At 32.2% G+C, this 18,750-nt stretch overlaps 1 protein-coding gene across 2 annotated transcripts; it reads left to right on the top strand.

Annotated features, from left to right (window-relative positions):
- Positions 1–12,491: 12,491 nt before the first annotated feature.
- Positions 12,492–17,623, top strand: LOC115972268 (probable glycosyltransferase At5g03795). 2 transcript variants are annotated; one of them, XM_031092483.1, is made up of 5 exons: positions 12,492–12,640; positions 13,748–14,626; positions 14,757–14,887; positions 15,805–16,153; positions 16,708–17,623. In XM_031092483.1, the coding sequence occupies exons 2-5, from the start codon at positions 13,775–13,777 to the stop codon at positions 17,368–17,370; spliced, it is 1,995 nt and encodes a 664-aa protein (XP_030948343.1). In that variant the 5' UTR covers positions 12,492–12,640; positions 13,748–13,774; the 3' UTR covers positions 17,371–17,623. The 2 variants fall into 2 exon arrangements, with proteins under 2 accessions (XP_030948343.1, XP_030948342.1); XM_031092482.1 differs by having other exon boundaries at positions 13,664–14,626.
- The last annotated feature ends 1,127 nt before the right edge of the window (positions 17,624–18,750 follow it).

The raw sequence follows: 18,750 nt of genomic DNA, 5'->3' as shown, positions 1-18,750 counted from the left end.
TAAGCGCAGCACGTGTCTTTTCAAGAAGAACATTTGGGTTTCACAATTTCTTATTGGAGAAAGAGATCTCAGAAACCTATAAACAAATATTTAAGTCGGTGGGGGAAATAATTAAAACAAATGAAATAGTTTTTTTTTTTTTTTAATTATAAAAGTAGTATAATTTAAAACTATACTTTTTGGCTGATCTCTATTAAAGAAAACAGAAGAAATTAAGATATTAATAATAACTGGCATTAACATGTATTTCAGTCCAAACCAACCCTGAATCTAATATCTAAAACTAAAGTACCTATTATGCCAACTTTTTTTTTTTTTTTTATAGCTTTGGAAATTTTAGTTTATCAAATTAGTTCGAGTGACCATTTTAATTTATCTATTGGAATGAAGTATTTTGACATTAGTGTTGTTAATTTAATCCAATAAAACTAAATTTCAAATATCAAATCAAGAAAACATTTTTGGAATGAATTAAGGTAGATCAAGGCCTAGACCGAAGGCCCTCACTTCCCCAAAAATTTAAATAAGGTCATAAGGCCCCTTATTATATAAATTAAAGATCTCTAAATTGTATAAAAACGTCCTAAAACTGTATAATGATAATTGAATTTTTAAAAAGATAAAATATATAGGTCGCTTTTGCATTCTTTCCCACACCTTCAAGAAGTCCCTTGAAATATTAAATCAATATAATTTCAACTTAATTGAAATCATAAATAGTTTTAATGAGTGTGCATGATAATCATTGACTATCAATTTTCTTAACAATTTGAGGGTTTAGTTTTTGTAAATTCGTCACCCACACAGTAGATTAGATTATTAAGTAAAGTTCCAATAATGTATTCAATAAATAAAATTATATTGTTCTACCCTTTAAATTTATTTTTGTTCTTGTCAATTTTAAGCGGATTCGCTATTATGTTGGGAAGATAACACATTGGAGAGACCCCGAATGAGCAAAATATAAAGAGACCATTTAACTCAAAAGTTTAACCTTATGAATTTGGGTCTAACTATGTTATATTGACCACTCACTCATGTTATAATTATTCAATGTGAAACTTTACTCATATGTATAACCAACATATTATCAAATGTAAAAGAGAGACATTAATAATAACTAAATATAAAAACTTAGTGTTCATTTGATAATTACTTATTTCTGAAATTTTATTTGTATAATGTAAGTCAAAAAATTTAAAGCTAGCTTATTTTCAAAAAGCTGAATGATAAATTATTAACTTATAATCATTCCCCAAAAGCTAGTAATTTTGTATCTCAAAAAACAAGATCAAGGATTTCTGAAAATACTTAAATAAATAATATCTAATTAATACTTAAATATTAAAGAAACCCTCATTAAAAATTATTTCTTTCAACCTGAAAATGTATTAAGTAAATGCTTGAATCAATCAATCAAACTCAAATTTCATATTACAAGAAGATGAAAAAGACTAGCTAAAAAAAAGTTAATGTTTTGTTCATGTATCAGCTGAAATTATCATTCCAGTCAAAATTTAATGTAACAAATCAGAATTACAAGTAGGGCTATCCACCACTCCCCCAGACCTGAAGAACCGCTAAAACCCGAGCTCTTCACCTGAAAACCACCTGATCAAAGCACTGCTTTGGTCGAACGTGGGTCGCCGGTGCTAGGACCCGAGACTATCAATTCGAGTTGCGGGTTGGCTATCTGAGAAACTGACAAATCCAAGCCGCTCGATGAGTTGTTCTTTCCCAGTCAGAAATCACAAGTTTTGGCCAAAAACCGATAAGTCCAAACTCTTAGTTAGACGATATAGGGAGATTTCGGCCAAATCTCGACAGATCCATCAAGATCTCGGCCCAATCTCTATAGATTCAAAGGAAATGTTGGCCAAATCTCGTTAGATCTAACGAGATTAGATTTCAGCCAAAATCCGAGCAGATTTCGATCCACTATAGCAAACCCAAAACCAATTGAAATGCACCCGAAACCAATAAGACCCGAACCGGCAGATTTGAAACTCCATTCAAGTCGGTTGCGGGTTAAGATTTTCTCCACCAGATGCATTCAGGTCAAGCTTGAGTTAGGCACAAACCCGACCTGCACCGACCCATGAACAATCCTAATTACAAGCATGAATGTAAACCAAGGTAAAAAGAAGTGGAGGGTGGGGGGTGATGATTTTGTACCAATTAACTGATTGGTGATTGCTTGATTGGTACAAAAATTTTCAATCAAAACACGTGAAATATATATGTTTTAAAAGTTTTGTCAACGTGTACCTTATGCACTTATTAAAAAGGTTTCAAAAAGATTCCATCTAAATTGAAAAATAGAAAAAAGTTAATTTTAGGTTGAAAGTGTTATTAGATTTTACTTGGGCATATTTTAACAAAATCCTTTTAAAAAGGAAAGAAAAAGAAATTATCAAAGAATTTTAGGTCAAGTAAAAAGTGACACTTTCGCCCCCCTCCGTCGGCCATAAATGATAAATATGAGGTGATACTGATGGTAATGGGTGAATAGGGTACCAACAAAAAGAGAAAAGAAAGTGAAATGAGGAATTTAATAGTGTTATGTGATTACGAAATCTGATTTACGGGATTTAATTTTGTCGACAATTAAATTAGGAAAGTGATGTTATGGGGACATTTGGAGTGCCTTTAGATCATTAAAAGCGCCACGAAAACAAATTTCAGTAAAGAAAGTATTGTGGTTGACAAATTTTCTTTATTTTTATGCTACCATCTTTTACTAAAAATGCTCATCTTTTTTACTGTGAGGAGGGTAGGGTTTGGTTTGAAGTTTGAGCTGCCCTTTATTTAGTCGGTAAGTCGGTTTTTAATGACCAGGCAGTCTAACCCTGACGGTGGAAAAATCTTCAAATATAAGTTGGATTTATAGGTTACAGTTGATAGTTGAGAAAAACTAAGTTTAGGTCTTCCAAAAATTCTTGCCCCCATAGGGACCGTTAAATTATTATGGGCTCAAATTTATGAGCTCTAGCTCTCGTTTTTAGGTAGGAAAGTTAGCCTTCACATCTCTCAATCTAAAATTTAGTGTGTTTAAAGTGGGTGGGAGTTGGATGGACCATAAGGATTACATGATTTTCCACACCCAAAATATAGAGCTATATTGCATCAACAAGTTAGACCATTAAATATGGTTGGTGTGTGTGTTTATTTATTTATTTTAGGAATGAAGCAGGTTGCGTTTGATTCTGGTCTGCAACATCTAGGTAATTTGGCTCTATCAAATAGATGGATCACACAATATCAATCTCTGAATGTCTTTCTTGTGAAACTCGGAAAAAAATTAGCTAGGGACCTAACTCCTAAGTCAAATGAATCTAATGATAAATACATGTAGACAAAAAAGTAATATAATCTCGTATTCTGGAAATTAAAGATGGTGGAAATTCTTCTTGTTACTTTACCAAATCTATCCTACACAGGTCAATTTCGGGAAGGTGATGAGAGGAGGATAGATTTTGCTTGCCCCATCCTGCTCCACCTTGAAAATCTATATATTTGTTTTTGTTTATATATATATATATATATATATATATATTTAAAGTATTTAAATATAATGTAATATTTTTATACATAATCCTACTTATAATTTATCTTTTTGTATGTATTCTATTATCAACGTGCAAAACGCATGTTTTCTCTAGCTAGGGACCTAACTCCTAAGTCAAATGAATATAATGATAAATAAATGTAGACAAAAAAGTAATATAATCTTGTATTCTTGAAATTAAGGATGGTGAAAATTTTTTTTATTACTTTACCAATTCTATCCTATACAAGTCAATTTCGGGAAGGTTATGAGAGAAGGATGGATTTTGCTTGCCCCATCCCGCCCCACCTTGAATATCTATATATATGTTTTTGTTTATATATATATATATATATATATATTTAAAGTATTTAAATATAATATAATATTTTTATACATAATCCTACTTATAATTTATCTTTTTGTATGTATTCTATTATCAACGTACAAAACGCATGTTTTCTCTAGCTAGGGACCTAACTCCTAAGTCAAATGAATCTAATGATAAATAAATGTGGACAAAAAGTAATATAATCTTGTATTCTTGAAATTAAGGATGGTGAAAATTCTTTTTATTACTTTACCAATTCTATCCTATACAGGTCAATTTTGGGAAGGTTATGAGGGAAGGATGGATTTTGCTTGCCCCATCCCACCCCCACCTTGAATATCTATATATTTTTTTTTGTTTATATATATATTTAAAGTATTTAAATATAATATAATATTTTTATACATAATCCTACTTATAATTTATCTTTTTGTATGTATTCTATTATCAGCGTGCAAAACGCATGTTTTCTCTAGCTAGGGACCTAACTCCTAAGTCAAATGAATCTAATGATAAATACATGTAGACAAAAAAGTAATATAATCTCGTATTCTTGAAATTAAGGATGGTGAAAATTCTTCTTATTACTTTACCAATTCTATCCTACACAGGTCAATTTCGGGAAGGTGATGAGAGGAGGATGGATTTTGCTTGCCCCATCCCGCCCCGCTTTGAATATCTATATATTTGTTTTTGTTTATATATATATATATATATTTAAAGTATTTAAATATAATGTAATATTTCTATACATAATCCTACTTATAATTTATCTTTTTGTATGTATTCTATTATCAGCGTGCAAAATGCATGTTTTCTCTAGCTAGGGTTCTAACTCCTAAGTCAAATGAATCTAATGATAAATACATGTAGACAAAAAAGTAATATAATCTCGTATTCTTGAAATTAAGGGTGGTGAAAATTCTTCTTGTTACTTTTCCAATTCTATCCTACATAGGTCAATTTCGGGAAAGACAAGACACCCCTAACTCGACCCTCCACTCTGTTCTGTTGCCATCCCTACTTGACATACCATGAATTCATTGGGTCAATAGAAAAACCTTTCAAATAGGCATTCGTAGCCAGTTATACCTTTGACATGATAGTAATTAAACATAACTCCATCTCTTTTACTTAATATAGACTCATTAATTTGCTATAGGAAAATTAGGAAGGTGATTTTTCTCATTTGAAAAATTAAAATTGATTTATTTCATAATTTAGGTTAAATATTATAAATTTCAAAACGCACCATTTTAAAATTTTAATGACATAACATTTTATATAATATTAGACACAAAAAATAAAATTTTAACCGTAAAATATATTTCTCTTTATTTCAAATGAAAAGCACCTTACTTCTTTACAGATGTGAGGAACTTGCTATGACAGCTTGGATCACTTGGAAGTTGGAACCAAAGAAATAAAATTAGACTAGGATTACAGTGCCTGGAAATTCGAGATGTACAAAGGGTGGATACAAGGACTGTTTGATAGAGGAGTTTGAGTAATGTTGTTTGTATTTTTTTGAAATACATGTGGGTGAAAAAAGACGTGGAAATGCATGTAATGTTGTTTAAAAACTGAAAACATATTGCTAAAATGCTCTACCAAACGGGCCCTCAGTTACTTGAACAATTCCAATTTGTCAAACTGTCAATATTCAGCAATCGGTGAACCAAGATCCCAGCTTGATAGTGTAGTGGAAGCCACTGCAGAAAATTGCTACAATGCAAATTTCGACGGTGCCATCTTTTGTGAGGAGAAGTGAACTGGTTTGGGTGTAGTGATTCGCAATTCAAAGGGAGAGGTTATGGCAGTTTTTTCAAGTTTCAATATCAGACAATGAAATATATGAATCAAACTATATACTCAATACGTTACATGCATTAGAAACGTCCAATAACTAAAAAAAAAGGCCAAAATTTACAAAGCAAGATTCCTTAACAAATCAGTATACGTAACTCAACAATGGAGGAAAATGTAGGTCAATAACAATGATAGAGAGAATTGAAGACAAAGCCATTAAACTTTCGAGACAATTGATAATTTATCACATGTATCAACCGTTGTTAACAATTTCTAACCCATAAAATATCAAATATGACACATACCGCAATTTCAAAAACTTATGTCCCAAAACTAGTAAAGGTGTTACAACAAAGAGACTAATATCTCAAAGACATACATATACACATTTTGCAGTATGCAACAGAATCTTATTAAAAGCGATTAATGTTTCTAATAGTTTTAGTAAACAGGGCGGCTCAACCAGTCTAGCTAAGCCCCCTAAAATAGAACATTTATATCTCTGTCTTATATATATTGCACAAAAATAATCTCACTTAGGAAAAAAAACACAAAAAAAGAGAGAAGAAGACATGTTCTATTGGTGAATTGAATAAATGTCTTGTCTTATTTGTCTGAGGATGTAAAATTTTTAATTAAGGCCCAAAATTTAAAATAAAAATTAATTTTTAAATATTATACTCTTTTCGAAAGTTCAATATTTTATTATAATATGTTTTACTATATTTGTGGTAGTTTAAGAATGTAAAAATTTTCTATTTTCCAAAAGTTTTACTCTTCATTTATCTTTTTATCAAAATTAAAATCAGAATTAATCATTTTCGAGAAAATTTCGTTATTAAAATCCATTTTTCAATAACTAAAGTACAATATTACCAAGAGTGACATTAACCATCTAAAATATTATATTTATTTTGAGATTTTTTTTTTTCGATATTTTTATAATTAAAAGTTTTAAAATACGTTTTATACATATATAAAAGTAGTCCATTAATTAATGTATTAAATTATATAAAAATGTCGGATTTTTTTTTCCTTTTGATTCATGTATTGCTTATAAAATATAAAGTGAAAATATACATTTTACATTTGCGTCTGACCCCAAAATATGGGGAGTTGGCCCTAAACTAGGCCATATTTTTGCAAACTGTGAATTTGAGCGAGGTTGAAAAAAAATATATGTTTGAAATTGAATTGAGGTATTCAATAATAATGACACTATTTAGAATTTGCAAGTTTTCAAAAATTTTAATTTTATATTTAAAATACTCTACGCATATGAAAAATCTTCATAGAAATGTGGCCATATTTTACATGAAAGGTATTTAACATGCCAATAACATAGTTAATATTTCATGATTTTGACATGATCATAATGGTATTAGTACAAAGAAAGCTAAAGTTAAGAAATACAAAAACAAAAACAAAAAACCAGTATCAAATTGATAGGTTTGCAAATGAGTGTTCAATGAGTAGGATATTAGAAGAAACTAATAAATTTTCATAAGTACTCCTTTTAATTTTTCACCTTAGCCCACAAAATGTGTTGAGCTTGAATAGACCAATCATAATGCAAGAAAATTCGAGGGATTCACAATAAAATAGCTCAAGTATTCAGGATTTGTGGAAGTGCATTCTTTACATACTCAAACCAATATTGTCAATTATAAACGTTAACATTGGCATTTGTATGACTATTAAATTTTTTTTTAAAAATTGATATTTATTAATGGTAATATCAATACAAGATTGAAACTTTTTAGTCTCTATTTGTTGTAATTTTTTTCCTGGTTCTTCATTAATATGGGCAAATTCTATTATGATTCATGGCTTTTATTATTTATTATTATTATTATTTTGAAATAAGCAAATCTACAACAAATGACCTATGTCTTTTTTTCGAACTTGAACCCAAACTCAGCGTGGTGACAAGTACTACTGGTTAATAATGTTAATCTATTGGGGCTTTTATCAAGGAAATATGCTATGAACACAACTTTTAGTATAATTTTATACTACAATTTGTCACATGGTGAGTTGTAATTGGTAAAAATACATTAATGGCTATGTAGAGACATACTCTTACCGATTACAATTCGTCATATTGCAAGTTGTGACACAAAACTATACTAAAATTGTGTCCCTAACATCCTGGTTACCCTAAGATTTGCTGATCTTTGTTGGTCGAATTCTTAGAAATCCCCAAGTCTAACTGCTTGGACTGATAGCTGACAGACATTTAATAGTTGGCAGTTGGCACGAGTTATGTGATAAGACAACGCCTTTTATAAATTTTGGATTGTTTTTCCGTTTCTACATATTGCTCCATCATTGTGATTTTTTTTTTGCTAAATATCATTGTAATCTGGTTCATTTATTTATTGTATAAAAGATGACCATTTTAATGGATATTTCAAGAGAGGACATTCCTCCATCCATATACAAGGCTGAGTTTGATAAGAAGCATAATTAGCTAAAGTGCTAAACGCTTGGCTGGTTTGTTTGCATGTGATCCACATGAGAGTGGCATCCAACTTCTGAATGGGTGAAGCTGGCTTTTTAAGTCCTTAATATGATAGAGAAAAGTGAAGCATATATTGCTATGAATTATTCTTGTACTAGAGAATTGCTTGGCAGATGGTAACTAAATAAGAACAATTTGCAAACTGTTGTACTTAATTTATGATATTGGAATAATTTATGATATTGGAATAGCTATACTTATAGGAAGTGATATCCACCTTCCCATAGACTGTTTTGAATGTGAAACAATTGGTGACTCCACATAGCATGTAGTAAGTACAGTGGAAAGAGGAAAGGATCTAGTTATGGATAATTACAAGAAAAAATGATATATGACATTCTGCAGAGTATGAAGTTCTATATACAATTACAAGGTGTCCATCTATAACTAGTTTCATTTTTTTGAAAGAAACCCAAAAAAAAAAAAAGGCACTATCCTCTGTTCCTCACTAGGATTGCAAGGCAGAAGAAAGGACAGAAAACTTGGATATCGGAACTACACCTTGACTTGATAATTGATACAGTGGTCAAGCCTTAAAAAGCAATGTCACAAGTCACAACATCCATGGTATCTTCAATATAGTACCTAACTTTGCTTGGTTTTGTTTTCAAAAAAAAAAAACTTTGCTTGGTTTTCGGCCAACAGCAACAGTACATGCAAAGAATTGTTTAATCCTTAGATGGACTGGTCTTTGGCCCAATTTCTAGCGCAAATAGTATATTTTAGACTATTTTGCACCAGAATTTGGGGCAAAGATGTGTGTCAGATGACTACACAATGTGCACATACAGGGTGAAAAGAAATAGTCAAGACATAGAACAACTACTATGAAGAATATCAATGCATCATCAACAAAATATATAAATATATATATTAATAATAATAAAAACCTTTCACCAAAAATAATAATAATAATAATAATAAACACCACATTAATTCTGCTTTCCTACTCAACATCTCTCATATTCCATAATAATAATGAGGATAAATTGTCCAGCCAAATTTAATCAATCTAGTGTCCATACATAAGTAAGGGCAAGATATCAAAACCTATCTAGTCCAGACTCCAAAGTGGGAAACCCCAGCCAACAAGAAGCTACATTCCCTCAGTATTATGACAAAATGTAATATAGAAAAGTTCAATAGGGATACCGTTAAGCTATATGATGATTCCACTTCACCGGAATTTTTAGTCGTGATCAATGCAATTAATTCCGATTTGAGTAAGGGCTTCAAATGTTGGTATGCTAACACTCAAGATTTTTCCCCAACTCTACAAAAAAATATGGAAGTACATAATGCAGCGATTCCCCATAAATGACATGACACTAGAGAAGAATCAAAGAATGAAGTTCTAGACAAATTCATTACCGAAATCCATTGTTCAATACCTGAAGTCTAACCAGGGATTGACTAGGTCATGGCCCCCAAACTTTTCTATAAAATTACCCCTAAAGTTTCCTAAAATTTTCAAAATAGATATGGTTGCCCCCTCAAAATTCTTAAATATTAGAATTTTACCCTTAAATTTACCTAAACTTTTCAAAAGAAATATGATTAGCCTCCCAAAGTCTTCATATCTCTTATCTAACACTATTAGACTGGTTCAATTTTATGTTTATTATTATTTTGGTCCCCCCATTTATAAAATTCTAGTTCCACCCCTAAGTCTAACATTACCAAGAAAAAGTGACTATCTCAAACATTATATTATTTAATTTTAGCCCATATTTTATCTTCCCACTTTTCCACACCCATAAAATCAGTTTTCTTTCCCTTATTTTCTATTCTCCTTGTTTCACTCCCAACCAAACGAACCATAAAGGGCAAGTATGCAATTCCAATTTCAAAGTATCCAAACCCTACCCCAAATAATACTACTAATGGAGGGGAAGAAATACCTACTAATGGAGAGATTGAGAAAGAGAATACCAATTTTGTTTGGACAGGTTTGCTATGTAGTTTTCATGATAGATAAATTCAAAATTTGTTTTCTCGAGAAACAAACAAAGAGTGAAAGAGAGAGATGAGATCACTGATCATTGCAATCTCGGCACTGTAGCTGTTGAGATGAGAGCTATTTGCTTGAAACCAAAAATTTGTGAGCTTTCTGAGAGAGAGGGAGAGAGAGATGATGAATGAAAATGAGTTTTATGTATTGAAAAACATTTTGAAGCCAAAACTTTATTATTTACTAACCCACGCAATTAAATCATATTTGCGCTTGAATAAACATTAGTAATAAACTACTAGATATAACAATTATGTTAAATACCATTAAGAAATTAATAATATACATAACAATAATATAAGGCGTTGTCCCAATTTTTTAGATTTTTTTTTTTTTTTGAAGAAGAAGAGTCCCAATTTTTTAGATTAGTTATGAATCCTTAGCAGAAAATATAATACTATACAATAAACATTGCAATATTTGAAAAACAGTATTAATGATTTTTTTTTTTTTTTTTTTTTTTTTTTTTGAGAATGTCTTACTGGAACAACAGTATTAATGATTTGAAACACAAAATCTAACTATAAATATGGCATTTGTTATTATGAATATTAAACATACATAATTTTTTAGAATGTACAAAATTATAACACAACAAATGTAGATCAAACTGAGCCAGCAAGAATTATAGAAGTGGGTTGTTACGGCGTGGGCAATTTGAAACGTGAGGAATAGATTTTATTTTGAGTAGTTTCAAACTCATCCAAAGGTGATTCTTGATGGTGCTAGTGGTTTGATTCAGGAATATCAACAACTTTAAAGATTTAACTTAATTCTGTACATTTAATGTACATAATTCATTACATTGAACGTCCACAATTTTAAAATTTTACACAATTATTTAAATTCAATTTATACATTTTTTTTCAAGTATGTACACAATCTTGTATGTTGAAAGTACACAAATTTTGAAAATGCACAAAATTTTGCACAATCAATGTACATAATTTTTTAAGATTAGACATAAATCTTTACATTCAATGTACACAATTCTTAGCGGTGAATGCCCACAATTTAAAAAATGCATACAATTATGTAAATTTAATGTATACAATTTTGTACATAGAAAGTACACAAAATTTTAAAATTTACAAAACTCTGTAAATTCAACGTAAACAAATTTTTAGATTGAACATCCACAATTATGAAAATTGAACACCACAATTTTTCAAGGAACATACAAGATTCTATACATTTGACATACATAATTTTTAAGGATGTACAAAATTCTATAAATTAAAAGTTAACAAGTTTAAACAATGTACACAATTATGTACATTGAATATATATAATTTCTTAGAATATACACATTTCGCATATTTAACGTACACAATTTTTAAGAATGTACACAATTCTTTAAGTTAAACAGACAAAATTTTTTAAGGAATATACACAATTAAATGTACATTATTTTTAAGAATGAACAAAATTTTGTATATTTAAAGTACACAACTTTTACGATTGTACACAATTATGTACATTCACCATACACAATTTCTTTCGGTAAAAAAAAAAAAAAAAAACACAATTTCTATAAATATATACAATTTGTACATTCAAAATACACAAGTTTTAAGAATATAAATTGTTCTATACATTCAACATTCAATGTAAAGAATGTACAAAATTATGTGTGGGAATCGGTGAGATGAGAGTAGATGGAGCCCGAGAGATGAGAGGAGCTTTGATTGTGGAGACTAGGTGAGTTGTGATTGTGAATGGTGATTACATTGTGGGTTAGGGTTTGGGGATTTCAATTTGGGGATTTGATTTCAATTGGGTTTGACGATTGGGTCATGTGGGGGAAGCTAACATGGAAGGGCCACTTAAGACACATGGAAGGGCCACTTACGTTCATAACAAATCATAGGTGGTTAGTTGTTATTGGTTCAAATTTAAATCTAACACTAAAATTACTTTTTTACTCCAACAATAATAATCAGTAACAACCTGCTACTTAGAATTTGTTGTAAAAATATTGTGAAAATATTGTGGACATATCATTTCTAATCATTTAACCTTAAGTGCTAAATTAACTCTGACTTAAAAATAACATGGACTAAAATCGACTAGGACCAAATTAAACGGACTCCAAAATATTATTTTTGCCTCTTCAAAGAAACATAAAACTAGCCAAATCGATAAAGAGCTCGTGAGCTTATATAATCTCTGTCTGAACGGGTGGTTTTTTCTGCAAAATGGAAAAATAGTACTTTTTTTGTCTTTATTTATTTATTTTGGTAAAGAAATAGGTGGCTTTCTTTTTGGTCGAGATTAGAAGAATGTCCAAAGAGTTAAACATTATTAAAGTCACGCACCGTTTGTATTATATAAGCCCCCCCCAGAAGAAAAATCAGTAAACGAAACCTCGAAAGGTCGTTGAACTGACGGACCTGAAGCTCGAAGCTCAAAAGCCAGGTACGTTTCTTCAAGTTCAATCTCAAAAAGTAAACAACAATTAACAAAAAAAAAAAGAAATTAATGAAAATTTTGAGCCAAACCCAGTTTATGAAATTAAAGTCAAAGCTTGGACAGTTGGACTCTCTCTTTTATTTTATTTTTGTTCTTGTTTTGTAGAGCATGGAATTGAAATTAGATGTTCTGTTGTTTTAGTGGAAAATTTTTTTTTGTTGTTTTTTTTTTTTTTTTGTGCTTGAAGGTCTTGTTAACTATTTTTGGTTCTTTTATTGAAAATTAACTGGTACAGGTTATGTTGTTTGACTTTAGATTAATGGGTATTTTTGTATTTGGTGAGTGATGAAGTATTTAAATCTGAACAGTTCTTTCTTCTTGCTTGCATGGCGAAGTATATGAGTTCACTGTTGTTTGCTAAGTGGGTAAATTTGTGCTTTGGTAGGTACTTGAAGATCCTGAATTTCTTTTCTTTATGATTTTCTGTGGGTAATTATGAACTATAGAGTGTGTTGTTTGATTTTTGATAAGTGGATATTAATGCAGATTGCATGTTACAACTTACAACGTTCTGCCATGACTCATGAAGCATTTGACTTTATTGTTGATTTGTTTGGTTGGTGTATGTAGTTGATAGTTATCTACTAAAAATTTGTTTGAACACTAAGAATTTATTTAAAAAGTAAATTATGTATGATGCTTTCTTAAACCAGATAATGGTGGAAATCTAAGTTTAGGTTGTTCTTCTCCTTAAACACCCCCCCCCCCCCCTTTCCCCAAAAAAAATATATTAGCAGCATTGCTATCTTGGTTTCCACAGAAATAGTCTCACTAAATTTAATCAACATAATCTATTCAACTTGCGCTCCTCAGAAGTGTTTCTGCTATTGAATGAGTGGATTTTTTTTTGGTTTTTTTAATGTCTCTTTACTGCATTTGACAACTGACTGAAGAAAATATTAAGTTTCCTGGCAATTAAGAAAATATCTTTATTTCTAACAAAACTTTGGCATTTGGGATAACTTGCAGAGGTTATTATGCTCATTGAAAGTCAGCCAAGAATAAAGTTTGTGGTTTCTCAAAATGATTCAACAACTTTATTCTTTATGTCAGGTGGAAACCAAAAAATTGCTTTGTGTTATGGGCATGCTGTTTGGGGTGATTATAGTGTTCCAGTATTTTGAACTTCCTTATGGTAGTGCTCTATTCTCTTTGTTTTCTACTGGCAAGGTTTCAGGAGTGGGAAATAGTGGCTTCCCGAATGGAAATTCACCATCTAAACCCAATACAAATGGTAACATAACGTTTTTGAGTGGTTCAAACTCCACCAATACACATGCTATTCATGAGAGATCTGATAATATTGGAAAGTCAGAAGGAATGGATAGGAACCAAAAGAATGATTTTTTATCAGATAGAAATGGAAGCTTAAACAATTCCTTAGGATTAGATGTAAATAATAATGCTAATAAGGAGCCTTCATCTGAGAATTTGGTAGAGCTAAATGGAAATTCCACAGTTGCCAATGTAAATAATTGGGGTAATGGACCTGCCCCAGAGGAGGCAAAAGAACCTAAACAAAGCTTTTATCAAAAAAATGATACTACAGATGGTAACTTTCCAATGGGTAAGGTTGGAAAGGGAACTAATGCTTCCACATCAGGGCATATTGGAAATGCAGACACTGGTTTTGCCTCCCCTTCCCCTGCACTGCCGCCTGGCCCGCCCGTGACTTCTACCATTGTGGATACAAATATTAGAACGCCTGTTGTTGATTCCAACACGTCCTTATTGGAGAAAAATGGGACGACCACTTCTGAGATTAATAAAAATTCTGGGCTATTGCAAGGTAGCCCTACTCCATCGGATGATAATTCTTCTGTGAACAGAGTCCCCATGGTGAATAAAGGGCTTGAGACAACCTCTGCAGTAATTTCAATATCCGAGATGAATGATTTGTTGCTTCTGAATCATGCTTCATCCCAGTCAATAGTATGTGTCAAACCTCTGCTTTACGGGATCTTTTTCTTTTCAGTTATTATGTGAGAGCAGAATAGATTCAAATTACAAAAAATTGCTTCAGCCTTTTTCCTTATATTTTTTTTTTTCATTTTGTTTGCAGGCACCATCACGATCTTCTGCTGTTGACCAAGAATTACTGCATGCAAAATCACTGATCGAGAATGCACCCATCATAAAGAATGATCCCAAGCTCTATGCTCCTCTCTATAGGAACATTTCCATGTTCAAAAGGCAAGCTAATCATATCCGTTGAATAAAAGTGTGAAACTTTCTATTTTCACTAGAAGTGTGAGATTTTCCATGTGAGCCTGCAACTTTCAAGTATAGTGTCCAACACCACCCCCCCCCCCCCCCCCCCCCCCAAAAAAAAAACCCTCTCTTTTCTCTTCAACCTCCTCCCTCCGTGACTTTCAAGAAGTGACCAGATTCATAAAGTAACTGTTAGTTGTTCACTTTTTTGCTGTATGGACTGTGCGCACTAATGCCACACTACATTTTCTATTGAATTGTTGATGAAATAAGTGTAGGATCTTTTGATGTCAATCAGTATTATTGAAAATTTATGCACATTGCATCTTCTCTGGACAAACTGGAAGAAGGATCAGCACACAATAAATGAGGATAAAGTGGTTCTTTAGTTGACTGTATGACATGGATGCTACACTACTCGCAGATATTTGTATCATTGATCTGTTAAATTCTTTTGAATCTTGTCCCCCTCCCCCCTTCCCAATTAGAATTCTCTCCTTTTGGAATGGATCAACTTCATGGTTTAGATAAAATATTACAAATCTAAAGGTGTATCTTGTGTCCACGTCAACTGCTAAACAAGATTCATGCCATCCCTACCTCTATGCCACTTGTCATTACCACCTAAATATAGACCTTGGGGCTATGTCTTTTTAGTTCCAGCATATCCTTCTTTACGTACATATGTATTTGTGAAACATTCAATTAATGCATTATTTTGCAATATACTGGCTGTTTGTTTTCTAGCATTCTTTATTGGTGTATTTCTTTCAAAGATGTGCACAGGCTGTTTAGCTGGAACCTCACATGAAAACAATTTTTATTTTTATCTTTTTATATTTTTTGTCATAATGCTCAAGTGAATTGCATCTTCACTAATTTATCCATCCAAATTGCAGGAGCTATGAGTTAATGGAAAAAACTCTCAAGGTATACATTTACAGGGAAGGAGAGAAACCCATCTTCCACAAGCCACCACTCAAGGGAATATATGCATCTGAGGGATGGTTCATGAAGCTGCTGGAAGCTAACAAAAAAATTATTACGAAAAAACCAAGGAAGGCCCATCTCTTTTACTTACCTTTCAGCTCTCGGATGTTGGAGACAACATTATATGTACCCAATTCACACAACCATAAGAACCTTATACAACATTTGAAGAATTACTTAGACATGATTTCAGTGAAATATCCTTTCTGGAACAGGACTGGAGGAGCAGATCATTTTCTTGTTGCTTGCCATGACTGGGTATGCTTTTCATACTTTTTTGGAACTATGTTCTGCCAATCACTTGAGGACATTTAGGTTTGTTATACATTGGGAATTGTGTTTAGGGTTAAGTTATTTACCCTAATCCAAATACATGTTATTTATGGGTGAATATTAAATATGTTATTTATAGTTGAGTAATTTCAATATTACGTTTGACCTCTCCATAACAAGGTCTTAATGAAAATTTGGATGATTCCCTTTATGTCTTACATAACATTTTGAATATGTTTTAAATTTGCCTAAATGATTTTATTTGTCATGTGTAAAGCAGAATAACCTAAATTTGAAGTAGTATTAATTTTTATTTGATCATCAGTTGATGTGATGAAGTGATGATCACTTTTTCTCTCTCTTCTCTATTATGAGTGATGACCTTGTGCTAGAGGATGCATATGAAACTTGGAATGCTTTTTAAACAGTTTAAATAATGTCATTTTTATTGTGGCATCCAAAACCTGAATTTTGTATCATTATGACATCTAAATTACTTTAGATCAATATATTTTCCTAATTATAGTCCACTTCCTCAGGCCCCAGCAGAAACAAGGGAATATATGGCTAAGTGCATACGAGCACTCTGCAATGCTGATGTGAAAGGAGGTTTTGTTCTTGGCAAGGACGTATCTCTTCCAGAAACATTAGTGCGCTCACCTCAGAATCTACTAAGGGATCTTGGGGGAAAACCTCCTTCTCAAAGATCAATCCTTGCTTTCTTTGCAGGAAACATGCATGGCTATCTACGGCCAATTCTGTTGAAGCATTGGGAAAATAAAGATCCTGACATGAAAATCTTTAGTCAAATGCCTAAGGCCAAGGGCAATAAGAACTATATTCAGCACATGAAGAGCAGCAAATACTGTATATGTGCAAAAGGTTACGAAGTCAACAGCCCAAGAGTGGTGGAGGCCATATTTTATGAGTGCGTCCCGGTGTTCTTATCAGATAATTTTGTCCCACCTTTCTTTGAAGTTTTGAACTGGGAATCCTTTGCTGTTTTTGTCTTGGAGAAGGATATCCCAAATTTGAAAAGTATACTTCTTTCAATTCCAGAGAAGAGATATCTTGAGCTACAGATGGGGGTCAAAATGGTGCAACAGCATTTTCTTTGGCATGCTAAACCTGTGAAGTACGATATCTTTCATATGATCCTCCACTCAATTTGGTACAATAGACTTTATCAAATAAGCTTCTGATAACCAAGGAACTCATAGTTGACATACATTTTTGGATGTTACTGGAATTGGGACAAGAAGGAAATGAAGTAGACAGGTTGCAATCTCAGAATAAGAAATTTTGGAGAATAGTTGGCAAATTCTTTTGATGTAATTAAATACGAGAACAATAATCTTTTCTTTTATTCTTTCTCTGCCCATTGTATTCTTGTATATTCTTTGGCTGGACATATGTCAATTGCAAATAATTTTTTTGATATCTTGGCTTATGAAATCTTCAATGTTTAACGACTGATTTCTTTTACTTCTCTTTTTTCAATCTTATTTTGCTCAAAGGGGCTGGACATTTGCAGAAAAGTGGTTATTATTATATCATTACTAAATTTCCCAAGTTGTCTACAAGTGAATTTTTGGTAAAAGATATTCCGAAATTTTATTATATTTTCTTATTCCTATATGAGACTTCTACCTTTTTTTTTTTCCTTTTTTTTTATTTTTTTTATTTTTTTATAAATTGATAGCAAAAGAAGGGATTATAACCCTAGGCATATCTGTTGAAAATATTGACCTACCAATTGAATTATAAAACTCTTGACTATGAGAGAAAAAAGTACTATAATTTTGTATCCAACCATTAAATCTCAAAAAAACTTCCCAAATAACACTCGGGTTTGTGCTCTCATTGATGAAAACAACTCATGTTGGCTGGAAGATCGGGTTAGAGATGAGTTCCTCCCTCATGAAGCAAACACCATCCTTAGTCTGCCTCTAAGCCACCTTGGTGTTGAAGATAAACTGATTTGGGCTGCCACAAAAAATGGCATCTACTCAACAAAATCTGCTTATCAGCTTCTTAATGACACAGTGAAGTCAGCTGCAACGGGTCCTTCAAATAGGAATGCTCACAAAAATTTCTGGCAGAAGGTATGGTCATTGAATGTTCCGAGCAAGATTCAGCACTTCATTTGGAGGGCTTGCAACAATTCCCTGCCGACCAAACTGAATTTAAGTAGGCGAATCCCAATTCCAAATGCAATTTGTGAGAGGTGTGGCAGGGAGATTGAAGATACAGTGCATGCACTATGGGGATGCCAAATGCTAAAGGAATTATGGTGGGAAGTGGAGCCGTGTAGAAGCTTCTTGTCTGAAAGGTTTGTCAATTTCAGGGACCTATTTGAGGGAGTGATGCTGCGAAACAGTCACAACCTTGCTGAAACAGTGGCTTTCATTGCGTGGAGCATCTGGTTTAACCGCAATGCCTCGAGAGTGGGCAGCCCAACGTTGCCAACAAATCAGATTCATCGGGATGCTTTGGAGCGACTACAAGAATTCCAGGCAGCCACCGATCATCCTCTGCACATTCCGACCGAAGCAAACCCGGCTCATTGGCTTCCACCGCTG

Source organism: Quercus lobata, chromosome 12 (assembly GCF_001633185.2).
Source record: "Quercus lobata isolate SW786 chromosome 12, ValleyOak3.0 Primary Assembly, whole genome shotgun sequence".
In the NCBI taxonomy this organism is placed as follows: domain Eukaryota; kingdom Viridiplantae; phylum Streptophyta; class Magnoliopsida; order Fagales; family Fagaceae; genus Quercus; species Quercus lobata.
This window is presented reverse-complemented; position numbering and strand designations above follow the sequence as displayed.